Below are 18,002 nucleotides of genomic sequence, written 5' to 3' on the forward strand. Positions count from 1 at the left end.
AGAGCAGGACAAAAGGTTGACAGTGAGATGTACCATACTGTCATAGGGTTTGTATATTCATTAGTGGTATAGGGAAGATCGAAGAACTGTGGAATCATTTAGGTTAGAAAAGATCTCTAAGTCCAACCATTAACCCAGAATTGCAAAGTCCACCATTAAGCCATGTCCCCAGGTGTCATGTCTATACATCTTCTAAATACCTTCAGGGTTGCTGACTCAACCGCTTCCCTGGACATCTTCCAATGCTTCACAACCCTTTCAGTGAAGTAATTTTTCCTATCCAATCTGAAATGCAACCTAAACCCTCCCTGGTTCAACTTAAAACAAAACTAGAGAATAGCAGATGTCTGAGGTGCACAGATAAAATAAAATAGTTTTCATAGTTAAGATTGTACAAGACTGAAGAGAGGACCTCACAATGCTAGAGGAACATACTGACTGACAGAGGCAAGAACTCCATGAGGAGTAATATGAGCTACATTAGTAGGACAGAAAAGCATTCAGCAAGCATTCTGGGATTTACAGAGAGTATGCCATACATCTGGAAGGAATTCAGTTTTTATCTTGCCATAATTTAAAAAGAAACAGCCAACATAACATACAGATCACAGTCCCAGGAACTGTCAGTTTATCTAGTTTAGCTGCTTGCTAGAGGGAAATGACACAATTAGGTAAGTATTTTCAATTAATTACTAAATCTGATTTTAAATCTTTTTCTCTGTAGTCATTGCAGCTTCCACTAGAGAGATGTTCTAGAGCTTGAGTCCTGCTTCTGATGTCTGTCTTGAATGTTTTCTAGTTTCCATTTTCAACCTGCTCATGGTTAGTGTATATACGTGTCCCAAAGCCATCACTGTAATTTACTTAGAAAACCTTCCTTGGTATCCATCAACAAAATCAGACATTTTCTCAAGTTTTTGTCCTATATAAATATTTTCTCTATTTCTTCTAATCATCTGAAATGCATAAGGCATATTTCTCTTAATTATAAAGATATCAGAGGAAAAGAAGACCATTTAATTGTTCAATGCATCACTATTAAACAAATACCTTGACTTTTATAGCACTAATGGTATAAAGTATCATTAATCTAATTGCAATGCTGATCCACTGTAAGAATTATGGGGAATAGTTAATACAATTTTCTCACCTTGTGTCACCAGATTAGGCCCAGTGAGAACTAAGCCCCATTCAGCTGCATGCTTACTTCCCCACTTGTGGGATTGGAGAGAGTAAAAGAGAGAAGATTCATGGGTTGAGATAAGGATTAATAGGTAAAGAAAAAGGGGCACACACAAGCAAAGCAAAACAAGGAATTCAATCATGAGCTAATTTCAGCTGAATGAATCGTTTAAGTTGCAAGGGGCCTTAAGACCCATCTAGTTCCACCCCCCCTGCAGTGGTCAGGGACACCTTCCACTTAGACTCCATCCAGCCTGGTCTTGAGCACTTCCAGAGAGGAGGCATCCACAGCTTCTATGGTCAAGATATTCCAGTGTCTCACCACCCTCACAGTGAAGAATTTTCCCCTAATATTTAACATAAACCTGTTCTCTTTCAGTTTGAAGCCATTGTCCCTTTCTTGTGACTACATGCTCTTGTAAATAGTCCCTCTCCATCTTTCCTGTAGGCTCCCTTCAGTTACTGGAAGGCCACCATGAAACTTTCTCTTTTCCAGGCTGAATAAACCTGATTCTCTTAGACTTTCTTCCTAGCAGAGGTTCTTTATCCCTCTGATCAGCTTGTCTCTGGATTTTCTCCAACAGATCAAAGTCCTTCATGGGCTGGTAAAGCTTCAGTGTGCTCCAAACAAGCTGCTACATCTGTGTAGCTGATTACACCTTTGCAGAGATACAGATCCTTTATTAAACAGTTTGTTTTCAGCAGAGCTAATTTGCTTCCAGAGTCCCTAATGTTTAATGTTTGATGAGTGTCAAAGCTGTCATTACACAACATTGCAATGAGTGGAGCTGATATTTCAAAAGTAAGGAGAACTCCATATTTAATACAATATTTCAAAACTGTGTTTGAAAGGTGGTCTACATTCATTCAGATTTGACTTGGTCCTATAGGACATTTAGAATAAAATATATGAATGCAACCTGACATTTCCTGACATGCCAAACATAGCAAACTCAATATTTGCCTGCTGCAATTTTGTGCAACACATATTTCATTGACATGCTATTACTTAGAATTTTGATTACCAAAATGCATTTTATTTAAGAATCTTGAATTTAAGTAATTCAGCAAGTCTTTTTATCTTTTGATAGCTAGGAAATGGAATGTGTCAGTCCTCACCAGTGATGTGCCGTCTGCAGGAACAAGCTCAAAGGTTTACATTGCATTGTACGGGGATCGTGGCAGTTCAGGTCCAATTTTTCTTGATGGAGAGAAGGAAAAATTATTTCAGAGAGGCAATGAAGACATCTTCACAGTAAGTAATATATATTCATTGTGTTGCCCTCTTGCTTCCTGCCAGATTGCATGACATTTCAAACTCCGTGTGATAAAAAGGCAGCTTTTTGTACATTGCACATATTTAGAAATGAGAAAGAAGACTTAAATGTAGAGCAAAAATTTAGTATCCTTTTCCACTCACTTATCCAAAGCTTATTTGATTCAACATGTTTATTGTCTGTTGAAGAACTACTGTTTTATTTGCGTTGTGCCCAAGAAAATACCAAGAAACATATGACAACAGATACTTGTTTAGTTTGAAAATTTGAAACAGGGTTAAAATCTTAAAAATTAAAGGAGGAAGTGAAGAATTAGGATATGGAGTAAAATTTTAACCTTGTTAAACACCTGCTGCTTTATTGAAATAGTTGCAATAATTGCATTATAAGAATAGTTATAAAAAAATTTTATACCTGTAATAAATCTATCTGAAACTGCTTTTGCTTCCAGTTACACAAACAAATTCTTCCTCAACCAGTTTTATAACATGGAGATTTAGGTGAGCTAGACTAGGTCCTTTATCACAATCTGCATAGCTTCTGTGTGTATATAGGATTGTCAGGGGTTGTCTACAGGTGTCTTCTATAGGGCCATATGACAAATAGGTGCTTCCATCATTAGTAACCAGCATAGCAACTCCCCTTCTGAGAAAAGGTGTTTGATGCCAGCATTGATGAAGAGCTCACCCCATAGATGTCTGGGATGCAGGAAGTGCAGATCTTGTCCCTTTTCTTGGAAGAGTCCATCACCCCTGATACAGAATTTCATTCTCTATCCATGATATCAACACCAGCCAGATTGAAAAATGAGTGGATAAAACAAGTAAGCGGGTCCTGACAGATTAAAAGACCCCCTCCACAATAGATGTTGTTGGCTGTTTCCTGTTACCATTACTGAAATTAATTTCACCATTTAAAAGTCACTATGACTTTTAAATGCAAAATATAGAGGACAGTCCCATTGTTTGAGATCTACGATTCCCCTGTTAAGCAAGTACCCATAGCACTGAATACAACTAAGGAGAACCTACTCTTAAATGTACAGGAAGAGAAAAGGCTCTCTGAGTGCACTGTATTTGCACATAACTGTGGTCTGTCCTCGCTGCTCTGCCTCTTTATCATTTATAACACTGAGTTCAGGGTAATTCATGATACAGGTAACTCAATTCACACCCATCTATACAATGTCAATGAAAACATGAAAATTAATTCTATGGGAAAAAAAGGAGAGAAAATCAAGCCTACATTATAACAAAACAAATTATACCATGAGGAAGGAAGACTGATGGTGTACTTCCAGTTCCTTGAAGATAAGCTTTCTATTTCTACACTTAAGTTCATAGTATGGTTGTTTGAATAACCTTCACACAAAGTTATTCCCTCAGCACCCTGTTATCTGTACTGGACATATTCATCCAGCCTGCCCAAAAGCTAATCTTTCAAATACAGCTTTTTAACCTGATTTAATTGAATTTTTTGTAAAAAGAAACATCAAAGCTGAATACAATTGTTTCCAAAAAATTGTAACACATACACTCCTGGAGGGGTAAAGAGAAACTCAGAGGTATATGGGAGAAAAAATAATTTTGGAGCAGGTCACTAGTCTAGATGCTAAACTGAGCCAGGTTTTATGGTCAGGACTCTTTTGCTTTTTAGTCATACATATGGTCTCTATTCATCTCCCACTGAGGCAAATATTCAGCCAGGAATTACTACAGCAACTTCCTGAAGATTTTTAAATGGGATTGGCAGGCCAATGAGATTTTTGAAGGCTGTCTTTTAGAAGATCCAGATGTCTAAAGCTTATCTGAAGTAAAATATGTTGGAAAAGCTTGTTTAAATGTCAGAATACTTAATTTCTTGAATCAAAACTCTCACCTTACAGTTACTAAATGAATTTCTGTCTTTTTAACAAATGTTCTGTGTTTCATGAGTTGTGTTTCTTTTACAGGTCAATACTAGGAACATAGGACATCTCTACAAAATACGTATAGGACATACAAGTACAGGAAACTCCCCTGCCTGGCACTGCAAAGAGGTAAAAGCAGTGAGGAAGAATTTTATCTGTCCAAAAGCAGTCACTATGACAGTGGATTCAAAATACAAGTAAAAAAAAAAAAAATCCCTAGGACTATATTACCCTCATCAAATGCTTTCACCTTCATTTAAGGGATTACTTTTGAAGGAATGGTTTTCTGTGGAATTAAAGCGGCTTATGATATCTGGGTTGACTGTTTGGAATTTAATACATTACGTTTAAAAACGTGTGGCTGGGCAGCAAGGAAGACTGCTTAACTTAGCTACTATACTCTGAATCTTCTACAGTCTTTGTATGCTACAAAGTGCCTGCAGTTTCTTTGAACCCAGCCTAGTCAAGTCCTCCCCAAATCTGTGGCTGATGCCTATGGGTCCCTATGCACAGCACCAGAGCTACATTGCAAATGTTTCTAGTTCTGTGTCTCTGACAAGAAAAAGAAGAGGTCCTTTTCCCTCCTTATGTAAAAAAAAATCTTGATGCAGGTTAGCAAATATAATAAAGCAAAGAGAATGAGTTAGTTGCACTTCGAGGTTTGTTTGGGAAGCATAGTATAGAGGCTTCTGGACTGGAAATTAAAGGATCTGCCTTTTATTCTAGTATCCAATGTGATACTATGTGTGCCAATTATATCCTATACATGCCTGAAACCCTTCCATCTTTGTGCCAGAGCTTCTTATCTTTCAGTTACGAGACTGCAGTTTATGAAGAGCTTTAGAAGCTGCTGGTAAACTCAATGTTTAAAATATATATCATGATATATCTAGATCTATCAAATACAAAGTGCCCACTGAAGTCAAATATTCATTGATCAGTGCTCAAAATCTGTGGCTGTTTGATACTTCTCTTTACCTGGGCCTGTGACTCAGAAGGAAGAGATCTGGGAAATGTTAACTGAAGTTTAAGCAAAATCCTGTAAGTTCATACCTCTAGCCAGTTCCTGTCTACACTGAAATATTATCTATCTAAGACTAAATTATTATCACTCTAAGATATTTCCTAATAGAATTATAGGGATTATATCTCTTTCAATTCAAGTGATGACTGCCTGATTATAAAAACTAGCTATTAGTTTTCCAGGTGTACTGAGTTTTGGAGACAGATATTTAAAAAGGAGAGACAGAGGAAGTCTGACAAAAAAAAAAAAACAAAAGGAAAGAGAAAAAATGAAAAATTATTAACTTTCTTTCCACCTAGGATATATTAATTGAAATCAACAGTAAAATTTAAAAAACCCCAACACTTCAGTGTGTTCCATTAGTTATTTATTTATAAATTTCAATTGTCTCTTTATGGAATCTCAGCCAATCAGACACAGATTTTAGGGAGTGATTCATCAGCCAGGGCCAGGTCATTCCCTCTTCGCAACTTTGGGCAGAAAGTGAAAGAAAAGAAGAAAAAAAAAAAAGGAAATACATTAAAACCTTAAGGATAGTGTTTTTTTTATTGTTCAGAGACAAAGGAATACGGTCATTGATTTCTAGACTTCACACAAGAGGAACTACCTACAGACACTTAGCATCACTGTTTCTACATTTTTTTTCCAGGAAGAACTAAAATGGAAAGAGCGTTTTCTAAACTGCAGAGCTTTTCTGGTAGTTAGGCACATTAGTCCTCCATCAGTGTCCCATGGTTTCTGTGTTTGTATCTGTACTGAGATGGTATCAGACCAGGAAATGTCCACGGAGGTGCTGCTTTGCTAATCCGAATTTCCCTTTCAGGCTTCATCAGCAGATGTCAACAGGCTAAGGTGTGCCAGGTTTTTCAGACAAGATGAATCTTTGTCTTTAAATTTTAATATTCAAGCAGCAAAAGAGATAAAAATGTTTCCAGTAAATCTGAGTTTGTTCAATATTCAAATTAAGGAGATTAGATTCTGCAAAGCACAGGGTGAAACTACAAGTAGGAGTGTCTTCCCTTCTCTCTGCCGATCCAAAATCTAGTGTAGATATGGGTATAAATTAGCATAATCAGGGACTATTAGAACATACAGCAGCCTCTGAAGTGCTTACTAAGGAATACTTTGAAGTACAAAATAGCCTCTTTTCCTCCTTCAGCTGTTTGCATATGGTCCTTTTGCTGCTACATGCTTGAAGCTGGGCATAGAAGAAAATAATGTTGGGCATTGTGCAGGCCTCAGTTGGTGTTGGGGTTCGTTGGGGCACTTTCATGGTTTATTTATGTCACAAGGAGTGTTGAAGAATCAAAACCTGTCCCTTTAATTCCTGTTCTGATAAAAGTATGAGGAGTAGAGATACGAGCATTGACAAGCTTCCCCTGGTGAGAAGTTCTGTCTGTGGTAAGCCATGCCACCTAGTGCCAGCCCCCACGGATGTATGAGCTGGAGCAAGAGCTGGAGCTTGTGGGAGTGCTCCTGAGCTGACAAAAACCTGTTTCTCAGTTGCACTTGAGTTACTCTGCCCTGAGCTTTCAAGTATGACTTAGCCAAAAGCCAGATTTGGGCAGTTGGATCCAGGCAGAAGAAATGCTCCAAACCCAGGGGTTTGTGGTTATCCTCAAAGCTCTACCTGCACAGATTTCAACAGCATACCACAAGTTTAATGTTCTGTTCCATCTGTTCTGAGATCAGCAAGTTAAATTGGAATTCTTGGTGCTGCTTAGGTGCAGTTGCTGAACCTTTTCTCAGGGGAGCAGTTCTCTTTCCCTGCACATCGATGGCTGGCCAAGGACCAGGCTGATGGGGAAATATCTGTGGAGCTTCCTGTTTTCCAGCAGGGTCAGCCTATTCTTCCAGGTAAGCACAATACTGCATCAGCAAAGTCAGAGCCCATACTGATGTCGATAGCGGTGAGTTCATTGTTTTTCATCAGGCCCTCTATTACTTTTTGGCTGCCACAACACTTTTTCTGCTTTGCTTTCCTGTTGTTACTGTGCATACTCAGGTGAAAAGTTAAAAAGCACTGGAAAAGGAATGAGAGAGTCTTTAATGCTTTGAATTTCACATGTTCTTGAAGTGGATTTCTTGTTTGGTAAGATTTGCACTGCTTATGTTTGGTTTAAAGTAAAGACAATAGTAAAGACATGTCAGACATGTAACAACAATGAAGCCAGCATATGATCCAGATCACAAACTCTGTTTTTAATAACTGAGGATTTTATAGCTCCAGTGTTACTGTTGTAGCTGCTGTTTCAGTCTCTTTCAGGTAAGTGGCTCAGACTTCCAGAATACTTTTAATTTTTGGATGTGGAATAAAACTTTCAGAATAAATATTTCGGGAGACTATAAGTGTTAAAATATCCATTATTCACAGAGAATTTGTATTGTAATTCTAAAGATGAATGATTCCAAAGGATATGAAATTTATTGGGTGTTGCTGTTGTTCCACTGTTTTAGTGTCCTGCTCTACCACACCAGTCCCTGATGTTGCTATATGACCCCTCTGCTCGATCAGTGGAAAGGGGATAGAAAGTCTGTGCTTGTTCCTCCCTTCTCTCCAATTGGCATTGTCCTTTTCTGGAAAATTTCTAAGAAAATTACAAGGATTTAGCAAGAGCAGTGTGTCCTGGGAGAGATGTGGGTGAGAGAGCAAGAATGCTGTGGTAAATTCCCATTCTATTTGGGTGTGATGCTATAGGGGGAAAAGCCATAAAACCACTGGTATTACTTGTGCTAGGACTTCACTAGAACAAGATCTGGGACTCGTCCTCTTCTCTTCCCCACAAAAATTGTATCAGCTGCAGAGGACAAAATTAATGGGATGAGAGAAACTTTCGTTCTAAGTTCTCTAAAAACTATGAAACCCCTTTTTCAGAATGTTTAACAATTTATCATTGCTTTATGGAGTGTCTATGATCCCTTGTGTTGATCTTGCAAAGTTGGAATTGTAACAGGTATTTCAATGGTAACAAATATTGTGGGTTCAGGCTAGAGGAAGAGGATATTTGCAAATAAAATCGAGGGGCAGAAGTCTAGAGAATGGTCCATGGATGTGGGAAAACATACCTTGGGACAGTTACTCTTGTAAAAAAGAGATGGGTGGCCTGGAGTTATATTTATGCTTCTCTGTGATGACTGAGCTCTGAAATTAAGAACCTTAAGAAGATCAGAAAAAAAACAGGGCTGTGCCTCAAAAGTATGTTTAAAGGGAAAAATAATAATGGGAGTGATTTCCCCCAATACTTAGCAGATGTCAATGGCTCATAAGATGCTCTAGAGAGAGAGGTCCATCCACATTAACCACAATGATTTTTGGTCTTGGGTGGTCATGATTTTCATGACAAGAGAAGCCTCAGGGACACTCAGCTTGCTTCCTCACAGATTTTTTCTCTTTGGTCAGGAGACCAATACTGTTTTTATAGGGGGACATACAAACACAGTGGTATAAAAGTCAAATGCCTCCTCACCCCTTTGAATAAATGTTAATTAATAATAATTGATGTCTTTTATTGAATATGTTCTATTACCCTATTTGCAGTATATTTTCTTCCCCAAATGTTCTCTTGTTTAAATATCCTGAGATGCAGACCTCAACAACCTCAGCTGGCTAGCACATGGTGCTGATAATGCCAATGTTGTGGATTCAATCCCTATATGGGCTGTTCACTTAAGAATCGTAGTCAATGATCCCTGTGGGTCCCTTCCAACACAGAATATTCTGTGATTCTCTCAACATCCTAATTTTGGAGCTCTTTCTGAGTAGCAGTTTTCCTTGTTTCTGAAATGAAGATACAATGAGAGATTTTTATTATTGAGTAATCTTCATGCATGAAAAGCACAAAGACACATTTACAACCAACCTCTCAATCTGCATTTTGTAGTTACAATTTCTCTCTCACACAGGGGAGGAAGAAAAGAGCTTCTGTGCATTTCTACCAGCTTCAGTGTAAAAGGGGTCATGCAGAAGGCTTTGGAGAAGGCAGTTTCATCTCTGATTTAGTAATTGAAAGATGGCTCCTGTGTCTTTTTGCAGTGTTATATTTCTGCATGAGACAGTGTAAAGGGAACACAGCTTTTAACTTCAGAGAAGATAGTTTGATAACAGAACAGTGAAGGGGTCTGGATTCAATGTGAAAGAGAGATGATGAGAGGCGCTTTAAAACCAATTTCTGAATAAAAAGAGGCTGAAGCACTCTCTGATTTAACATTCTTTTTTATTCAAAGGAAAAACATGGGAATTAAACTGTTAAGAAGTGTTACATAAAGACTTTGTTGCTATAATGCTGGAGGACTGAGCAGCATTCATTTGATGCTTTATCCTCTACCATTCTACTTTTGTCCCTGTCTGCTCATGGTTTATGACACAATCATTAATTATATCCTGAGAATAAATCAGGGATACACAGTATTGGTAACTGGTGGACCTTTGCTTTTCTTCTTACAGGAATTAGAAAGCAGGTAGTTATTGAAGGAGGAAGTTGTTGCAATAGAGCATTTTTGTGGTCCTATGTATGGAATTGTTGATATAGAGAAATAAATTCTCTCCCTCTGCTGTGGTCTGTTCATGGGGCATGTGTTCATATGGATGCTGCAAAGAAAAAATTGGACAAGTAAATAGATCAGGTGGTGACGTGAAATTATATGGGTAAATTGCAGTATGAATTAACAGTTGCCAAATGAAAACTATTTTAAGTATTGAGACAGGTATACACTGGGAAAGATAGTGCCTGGTTATGGTGCTAACTCGAGTGTATCAAAAGCTTCTGTGTGTTAAATGTGGCTGGCCTTTTCACATATTTCAGAGGAGCTCAGAGGCTTGATCTCAAAATGAGTTAGCTCTCACACCAGAAGGAAATTACCACTAGTGTTCTGTGTGGGCACATTAAAACCTGTGCAGGTTCTTTAGTGTTTTTGTTAAATTATTACCATTATTCAAATTGAATTCTTTAAAGATCATTTGTTTTGTAACAAGCACAAAAAAACCCGTGTAAATAAATGAGAGATAATCATATAATAAATATATAAAAATATAAGAACGAATAGAAAAATTGTAACACCTACCAGCCACCTAGCATAATTGCAGATATGTACTGATGATGAATAAATCTTCAGTGCTTGTTAAAGGAAGGTGTTTGGCCATCAGAAAAGTGAGATCTGGAAGCAACCTCTATCAGAGAATTACAGCCAAGCTTCATAACATGTTTCAAATAGAAACTGACAGTTGAATGATGATAATGTTGATGTTGTTTCGGACCCAGTGGTTCAGAAACTCCTTTCTGCTTGCAAGACAGAGAAGCACACAGACACCAACCCTTGGAAGAAGAGCTTGAGTGCCAGAAAATGAGGTTTTGCCTTCTCCTTTCATTCTCCCTGTACCTCATCTGGTCTAACAAAATATTGTTAGTGTATATTGACATAAATTTTGCCTTTCCCTTGTTAATACTGGTGATTATGATTGCATGTTTTATCTTACTTCTGAATTTTATAGAGTTCCTACATCTGTATTTTAAGGACCACAGTTTTATATCAGTAGATATTTTTACGTAACATAGTCTTTAGTTTCATCATATTTTAATTCAAATTTAGTTTTACTTTCAACATCCATTCTTATTAAAGAAATTATTTATTGGATTTAAATCTTAGTTATTCAATCCTTTAATGAATTTCCATATGGAATATAGAGAGCTTAATTATCCCTGGAAACATTCAAAGTCAGGTTGGACATGGCTCTGAGCAGCCTGGTGTAACTGAGGTTGTCCATGAAAATGGCAAAGGCTAGATGGTCTTTAAAGGTGTCTCCCAAACCAAACCATTCTATGATTCTTACATTCTGTAACATTAATTGCTAAAACAATAAAACAATGCAGTGTTCTGAGTTTTGAGGTCTTAGAAAACTAAAATTATGGTGCTAGATTTTAGCCTACTTTGTTAACCAGTGCATTCAAAATGTTAATGGTTCCTATTGGTTTTTATAGTTTTGATCTCACCACTTATGGTGACTCTAATCTTGGATTTACATTATTTACTTTTCAGTTTATGATGATTTCAAATGATGCTTCAGGACCAAGAGATGCTCCTGGGCATTTAAAATTAACTTCTGTTTGCATTCCCCACAAATGACAGCCTGGAACACAACAATGGACATAACAACCATAAAAAAACCATAAAATCTACTTTTCATTTTATTTTATTGAATAGGATTTTTAAGGTTTTATACCCTGTCCTTGCCACCGATGTCTTTGGACTCTACAGCCAGCTAGATGTTACTGTAACTATATAATAGTGCTTGTGATATGAAAAGTTGTCACCTTTTATTGTCAGTGACTGTCTACAAAGTGCACGTGACAACAGGAGACCTGTGGAACGCTGGAACTGAGGCTGATGTCTACATTTCTGTCTATGGAGAAAGAGGTGATACAGGATCAAGACAGCTGCTCAGGTCACAGAAACCCAAGAAATTTTTAAAAGGACAAGTAAGGGAAAGGGCATTTTTTTTATATGTTTGTCTGGCTTTTCTCTCTCGGGTGGGTGGTGATTTCAAGAAAGATGTAGTTAGAAAAAAGATAATTACTACATTCTAATGGCTCTCCAAAATTCCCTAATCAAGTTCCAAATACTTTCTAAAGTTATACCAGTGCTTTTGGAAGTGAGAATTTTAATTTATAAAATTTTATCTATGATGCCTTTATCATCACCTAATATTTCAGATGATGATCTTGTGTCAGCACAATGGGCCAGGACCAGGCACTCATTGACATAGACTCCATGCATTCACAGAAGGCCAATTATCATCTTGATTGAGAAACCCATACCTTTATACCCTAGTTTGCTACAGGTGGACCTAATTGGTCCTCCAATCAAAACACCATCACCATTGGCTAATTAAGAAACCACCATTTGGTAAACAAATCTCCATAACACATTCCACGTGTTTACAATATCAGGTGCAGGAAGTGAAGATAAGAATTGTTTCTCATTCTTTTCCTGATCTTCTGACAGCCTTTCCCAGAACGATGGCTGGGAAAGTTGTCTGTTGCTCTCTGTGACCAGAGAGCTGCTGCAACAATCTTGACAAAAGTTATATTGACAAAGTTATAAGGATTATATAAGACAAAGTTATAAGTGGTTTTGAGTCTTCAGAATTTTGTGGCTGAAGAATGCTCTGCTTTTTAGATTTTTCTGAAATTTTGTTGGTTGATTACAGACTGACATCTTTTCTGTTGAAGCTGTGCACCTTGGATGTTTGTACAAGATTGTTATAGGACACAATGGGCTTGGATCAGGTCAGAAATCTCACCTGTGCTCTACTCTCAACTCTTACATTAAGGACAGCATCTGATAATAATTTTTTACTAATCCCTGTAAAAAACTGTGAAGAGGGGGAATGTTTCCATGTTAAGACATTGATTATGTCTTGTATTCAAGTTAAAATGATCTATTATAATTTTAGATAGATTAATATTATCAGTTGCACTGTAAAGATGCAATTGAAGATTTTTGTAACCCTATCTTGTCATTAGACTTTCAATTAATGGTGAAACTTAAAATGTTTGCAGTCACAGGTCCTATTTTTCAATCTCTTGAGCCTAAATACTGTAAACATTGCAACTTCTTTTGAGCCATCATAAGCTGCTATATAATTTTGTTGTTATTTTGATTGACAAAACTAAGAAGACCTATATGATGGCAATGTTTAAGGAGGGAAGGATGTAGCCAGGGAGAGACCCAGCAGCTTGCAGGCCCATAAGGAAGCTCTAGAGTACCTAGGGCAGGTACTGTCCTCCCTCCAGCCATGAGGGTAGCTGTGACTATTTAAACCTGCCAGTGGAGCTGCAGATTTTGCCATTCCAGTAGAAGAGAGAAAACTATAGGAAGTCTGACATAATTAAACACCTCAATTTTTCTCTCATGAACAACGTTTTGTTTTTTACTTTATTTCTTCTAAGGCAATGGATGGTTTCTGGACAAAGTTATAATCAAGGATCCTATAACAGATCTGGATTATACTTTTCTTTGTCACAGGTTGGTTATGTTTGATTTGGGTTAGATGTTTATTAAATTTGTAACTACTCTTAGTTTTTCTCCTGAAATATCTTCTAAGGATATATGTTTCCTAAGAAGTGAGTTGAATTGGTTTGATTCTTTTTACAGCTCTAAGAGTTGTATCTGGTCAAACACCTGATCTTTGAACTAAGGAAAAAGCAATAAAAAGTTCTGTGTGGGAACTTTCCATTCTCACACCTTTTGAACTATTTAAGATAGGCTTTTGTTACACATTTGCCATATCCAACATCTTGTATCTGACACCAGCAGGTTCATCTGTTCTTCCATGTCATGCATTGCAAGGCTTTTCAGAAGAATGGCTTGCTGTCTCTCAAGCAAACTGCTCCTGATTTGCTGTAGTTACTATGGAGATTAGCTTGGGGTTCAGTGAGCTCAGGATCAGACTTTAAGTTCCTGTGAAATGACAATCACAAATGCAGCTGCCTGACCACATCCCTTTTACTCATTTGCTTTGCAGACTGTCACTGAGCTGCAACATAATTTGAAGCAATCCTAACTTTCCTGCCTTTTCCCCTGCAGATGCTGCTGCTCTGAATCTTCTCTTTTATAACTCATTTACAGTTTTATCTATGTCTGATTAATTCTCAACACCTTGCGGAAAAATCTTAATCAATAAGTATCAGTGCAAATATTAGGAATGGTAAAGTCCAGTCACGTAAGAGTCTAGCTGCAGCTTGCCAGTGGCACCCCAGTTCTATTTCCTCCTCTCACTTCTCTGAGTGAATAAATAACTGCCTGAGACAGCCCAGAGTGAGCGATGTGCACACTGAAACTGATTTATGTGTGAGTAAGGGCTTTCTGCCTATCAGATACAGCACCTCATCCTTGCCTGACCTAATTTTGAGTCTGTATTCTAGATGAGATGAACTGCTATGAAGAGATCTATAATGCTGGCTTCATACATAATTTAGGGAGAGTTCAAATCCATTTCAGGCAGAAAAATACAGGGTATATGCTAGTTATTGTTAGAGCTTGATGCTGTGCTTGCTGTCTTGCTCTGAGTGTGGGAATGCTTTTGACTCAAATGGAGTTAGATTTAACTCACATAAGTAGATGTGTACAAAGGCATTGGTGAAAATATAGTTCAGATATGGTGAAAGCGTTGCCACTGTTGGGTTTGCCTCTTCCTATAGGGATTTTCAGGGCATGGAACAATTTGCATCTTGCTGTAACCTTCTTGTAGACAGGAAGAACAAACATCACAACCACTGCACAATTCATTATTGATCTGGGATGAATATGCATACTCTGACATGTAAAAATTGAGTTAGGCCCTTTTACCTCAGTCCGGGAAAGCATTTATTTTTTTCACTAAGAACAAGAAAGAAAAATAATTTTTTGCCAATGTTAATCTCTTTTTACTGGATTTTTGCATTGCTGTTTGTCAGCCTTGAGACTTTAATGCACAGGACAGCAAGTATTGTCTACAAGTGTCATGCATACTTTAGAAGTTGCCAGTAAAGGTTATTGCTGAAAGAGGTTCTGGTTCTTAGGTGGCTGGACCAGGGACAGGATGATGGCAATATTGCTAGAGAACTGCCTGTGACACACACCAGCATGCTTCCAGGAAGTAAGTGAAAATTGGTGGGGAAAAAATCTGTCTCAAAGGGAATGAAGAATCTCTGTAAATTAATTGCACTGTTTTTATCTGCACAGGACAAGAGCTGGAACTCAAGAGAGAAAAAAATGTAAGAGTGTACCTTTTCATTTTAATTTAAACCACTGAAATGATGCTTTGAGTGAAATCAGGTCAGTTGAATGTTTTGTATGACAAATTCCTGTGTATCATCTTTTCATAAATCTTTTCTGTTTGCTGTTTCCAAAACTAGTGGGCTGCAGAAAAGTGGAAATTTCGGAAAGGCATTACACTTCAATTTTACAACAGAGTCACCCGGGGTTTCATTTGCCTCTACCCAGATAGCAGAGTTGATGCTCTTGGTGACAAGAAAAACAAATATGGTAAAGTATTTTCCATGTGGATGTATGCATATGAGATCCAAAGAAAGTCTTTATTATTGAGATACCTAAAATGGATAAGAGTATATAATCATACTAAACATTTTCCTTACTTAAAATATACATGTGTACAAATTCTCATATGGTGTCTTGGCTGGCTTTCCTTTACCAAATAGAAAAACTTGTCATTTTCAATTTGGTGCTCCCACAGAACTCACATGGCAAGAACAGCAAGTCTTTTGAAACTAGATCCATCTAAGACAACAAGTTCAAATTTAGGTAGATTTCATTAATAAGGAGTATATATATATATATGTGTGTGTGTGTATGTGTACATATATATATCTATATATATATATGTATGCATAAATTCATTTTATTCAATTTTTGTAAGTGATTGTAATGGCAACTAAAATCAGTCTACCAGTTCCATCTTTTATCAACTTTACTCCTACTACATTAGTAACACTTAGCTCTAATACATACCACATTAGGTACATGTATTTTATTCCCTTGGAAGTGATGAAATTGTTCAGTCTTTCTGACATCTCACCAGGGACTTTACACAGGGACCTTACACAGACCTCTTTTGAAATGATAGAATCTTTCAGGTCATGCCAAAGAGTGCATCAGGACAACCACAGAGGCAGCTGCAACTTACAAAACTGCAGCATAATGGACTGGTAGAACAGTTGCTTAATAAAATCACTGTTGTCCCTGGGAACAATAAAAAATGCCAAGAATTTACCTTTCATCAGTATTTTGTAGCTATAAAAGTTAATTGTTTGGAAAATTGGCAAGATTTAAAATTTGAGAAGCCATGAGTTATGCTGCAGGATTTGCTTTACAAATTCTAATATAGGAACAGAGAAAATGAAGTCTCTTCTTACCTGAGAGCTTTATGTTCCCTACATCATCTGTTATTTATCATCTAAATTCATTGCTAGAGCCCAGTTCATTATGCTTGAGTTCTCAGCTCCTTTTTATGGATTTTTTTTTAAACATATGTGCCGATAAAAAGAAATTTGTTCCTTATCATTACCTCTCAGGGCTTTTCTCCTCAAGGCAGCAAAATAGACAATAGTCCCTAGATGCCCTTTCCTGAACAAATGAGAGAATTTATTGATCAGAGAGGTCAAACTGTTGAGTTAAATACTTAATTAATTTATTTTTCCTTGAAAATGATAAACCATCAATTGTAATTAAATGCAAATAGGAATTAGTAGACTTTCTTATTTCTGGCTTTTTCTTTTTCATTTAACTCTTAGGTCTTTTTGATGTAAATGTCAAAAGGAGAAATATATATATATTCAGCAGTCATCAAATGCCATCTCTTGCTCTTGCCCTTGTCAGCGGCCGTGTAACTGGAAAGGTAGGAAATACTGTTACTGATTCCTGCTTCATAAAGACATGTCATTGTCTGATTAAAAAAAAAAAAGTTTTAAAGTCTGTCTAATAAATAATTGTACTTCCAATCAGATAAGGAGTGAAGAATTGTAGAACTGAACTCCAGGAAATTGCTGATAAATACCTGAATTTAGAGATAGGGCTTTGTTTTCTCACAGTTTACTTTTTATTCTTTGGTTCATTTCTTTTCTTTAATTCAGAAATACCAGGCCATTCTTAGATGTCATTTATATTTGTTTGCCACATGCTGACAAGCTACCTGGAATGCCCTAAGGTCTCCTCTTTTTCTATAAGGAAAAATTCTCTGGCTTGATTTTAAATGAATGCCCCTTTTTCTTTTGTGTTTTTTTTAAATTTTTTTTCAAGTAACATGTCAGTCATAAAACAGCTGGTATAATCCAAGGTTTGTTTTGATGCATTTTGATTTGTTCTAGCCCAGCATCAAAATCTTACTATGGCCTTTCTTCCTTGTGCAGTACACAAGTAGGTAAATGGAGTGGTAGAATTCAGTTCCTTCTGATCATAGAATCAGAGAATATCCTGAGTGGGAAGGGACCCGCAAGGATCATGGAAATCTGACTTCTGGCCATTCACAGGACAGCACCAAGAGTCACACCAGGTGCCTGAGAGCATTGTCCAAACACTTCTTGAGCTCTGTCAGGCTTGGTGCTGTGGCCACTCACCTGGAGACCCTGTTCCAGTAGCCAAGCACTCTCTTTGTGAAGAACCTTTTCCTAATATTCAGCTGTCACGACCTATCCCAGGAAATGGGAATAAACCATGTTCTTGTAAAGGGATTCCTTAGGGCTGATTAGAGTGAAATGGCACTGGATGATCAGTGTGTGTAAATATATGGACAGGGTTTAAATGAGGAACTTGGGTGGGAATGCCCAGGTACCTCCTCTCATGCAGGGGAGCTTTCAGTCCTCTGGTGAAAGGCCTCAGAAATGAGTCTGAGGGTGCTTTGGGAGTCTTTGATGTTTTATGACACCTGTAAGACATGATACCTGTCTCTCAGGCACTGGAGGAACAAAAAGGCAAAAAATTGCAATTTGCCTTATAACACATACTTAAATGTACTTGAGGACATGCTTACTCTCTTGTTTCACAACTACTTCTAAAATCCATACAATTTTTCCTTTACTTTTATAGATATGTTGAATCTGATAGATGGTTCTTTTAG

General features: G+C 37.3%; 1 protein-coding gene across 1 annotated transcript in view; it reads left to right on the plus strand.

Annotated features, from left to right (window-relative positions):
• The window catches only part of RP1 (RP1 axonemal microtubule associated), a 205,521-nt gene that overhangs the window by 54,970 nt on the left and 132,549 nt on the right, over positions 1–18,002 (plus strand). The window contains exons 8-17 of the mRNA XM_064425911.1: positions 2,278–2,437; positions 4,411–4,497; positions 7,117–7,249; positions 11,714–11,865; positions 12,597–12,675; positions 13,339–13,414; positions 14,950–15,026; positions 15,113–15,144; positions 15,286–15,415; positions 16,681–16,784. Of these exons, the coding sequence (XP_064281981.1) occupies positions 2,278–2,437; positions 4,411–4,497; positions 7,117–7,249; positions 11,714–11,865; positions 12,597–12,675; positions 13,339–13,414; positions 14,950–15,026; positions 15,113–15,144; positions 15,286–15,415; positions 16,681–16,784 (1,030 nt within the window). The remainder of the gene's footprint in view (positions 1–2,277; positions 2,438–4,410; positions 4,498–7,116; positions 7,250–11,713; positions 11,866–12,596; positions 12,676–13,338; positions 13,415–14,949; positions 15,027–15,112; positions 15,145–15,285; positions 15,416–16,680; positions 16,785–18,002) is intronic.

This window comes from Passer domesticus, chromosome 1 (genome assembly GCF_036417665.1).
Source record: "Passer domesticus isolate bPasDom1 chromosome 1, bPasDom1.hap1, whole genome shotgun sequence".
NCBI classification, from domain to species: Eukaryota; Metazoa; Chordata; class Aves; order Passeriformes; family Passeridae; genus Passer; species Passer domesticus.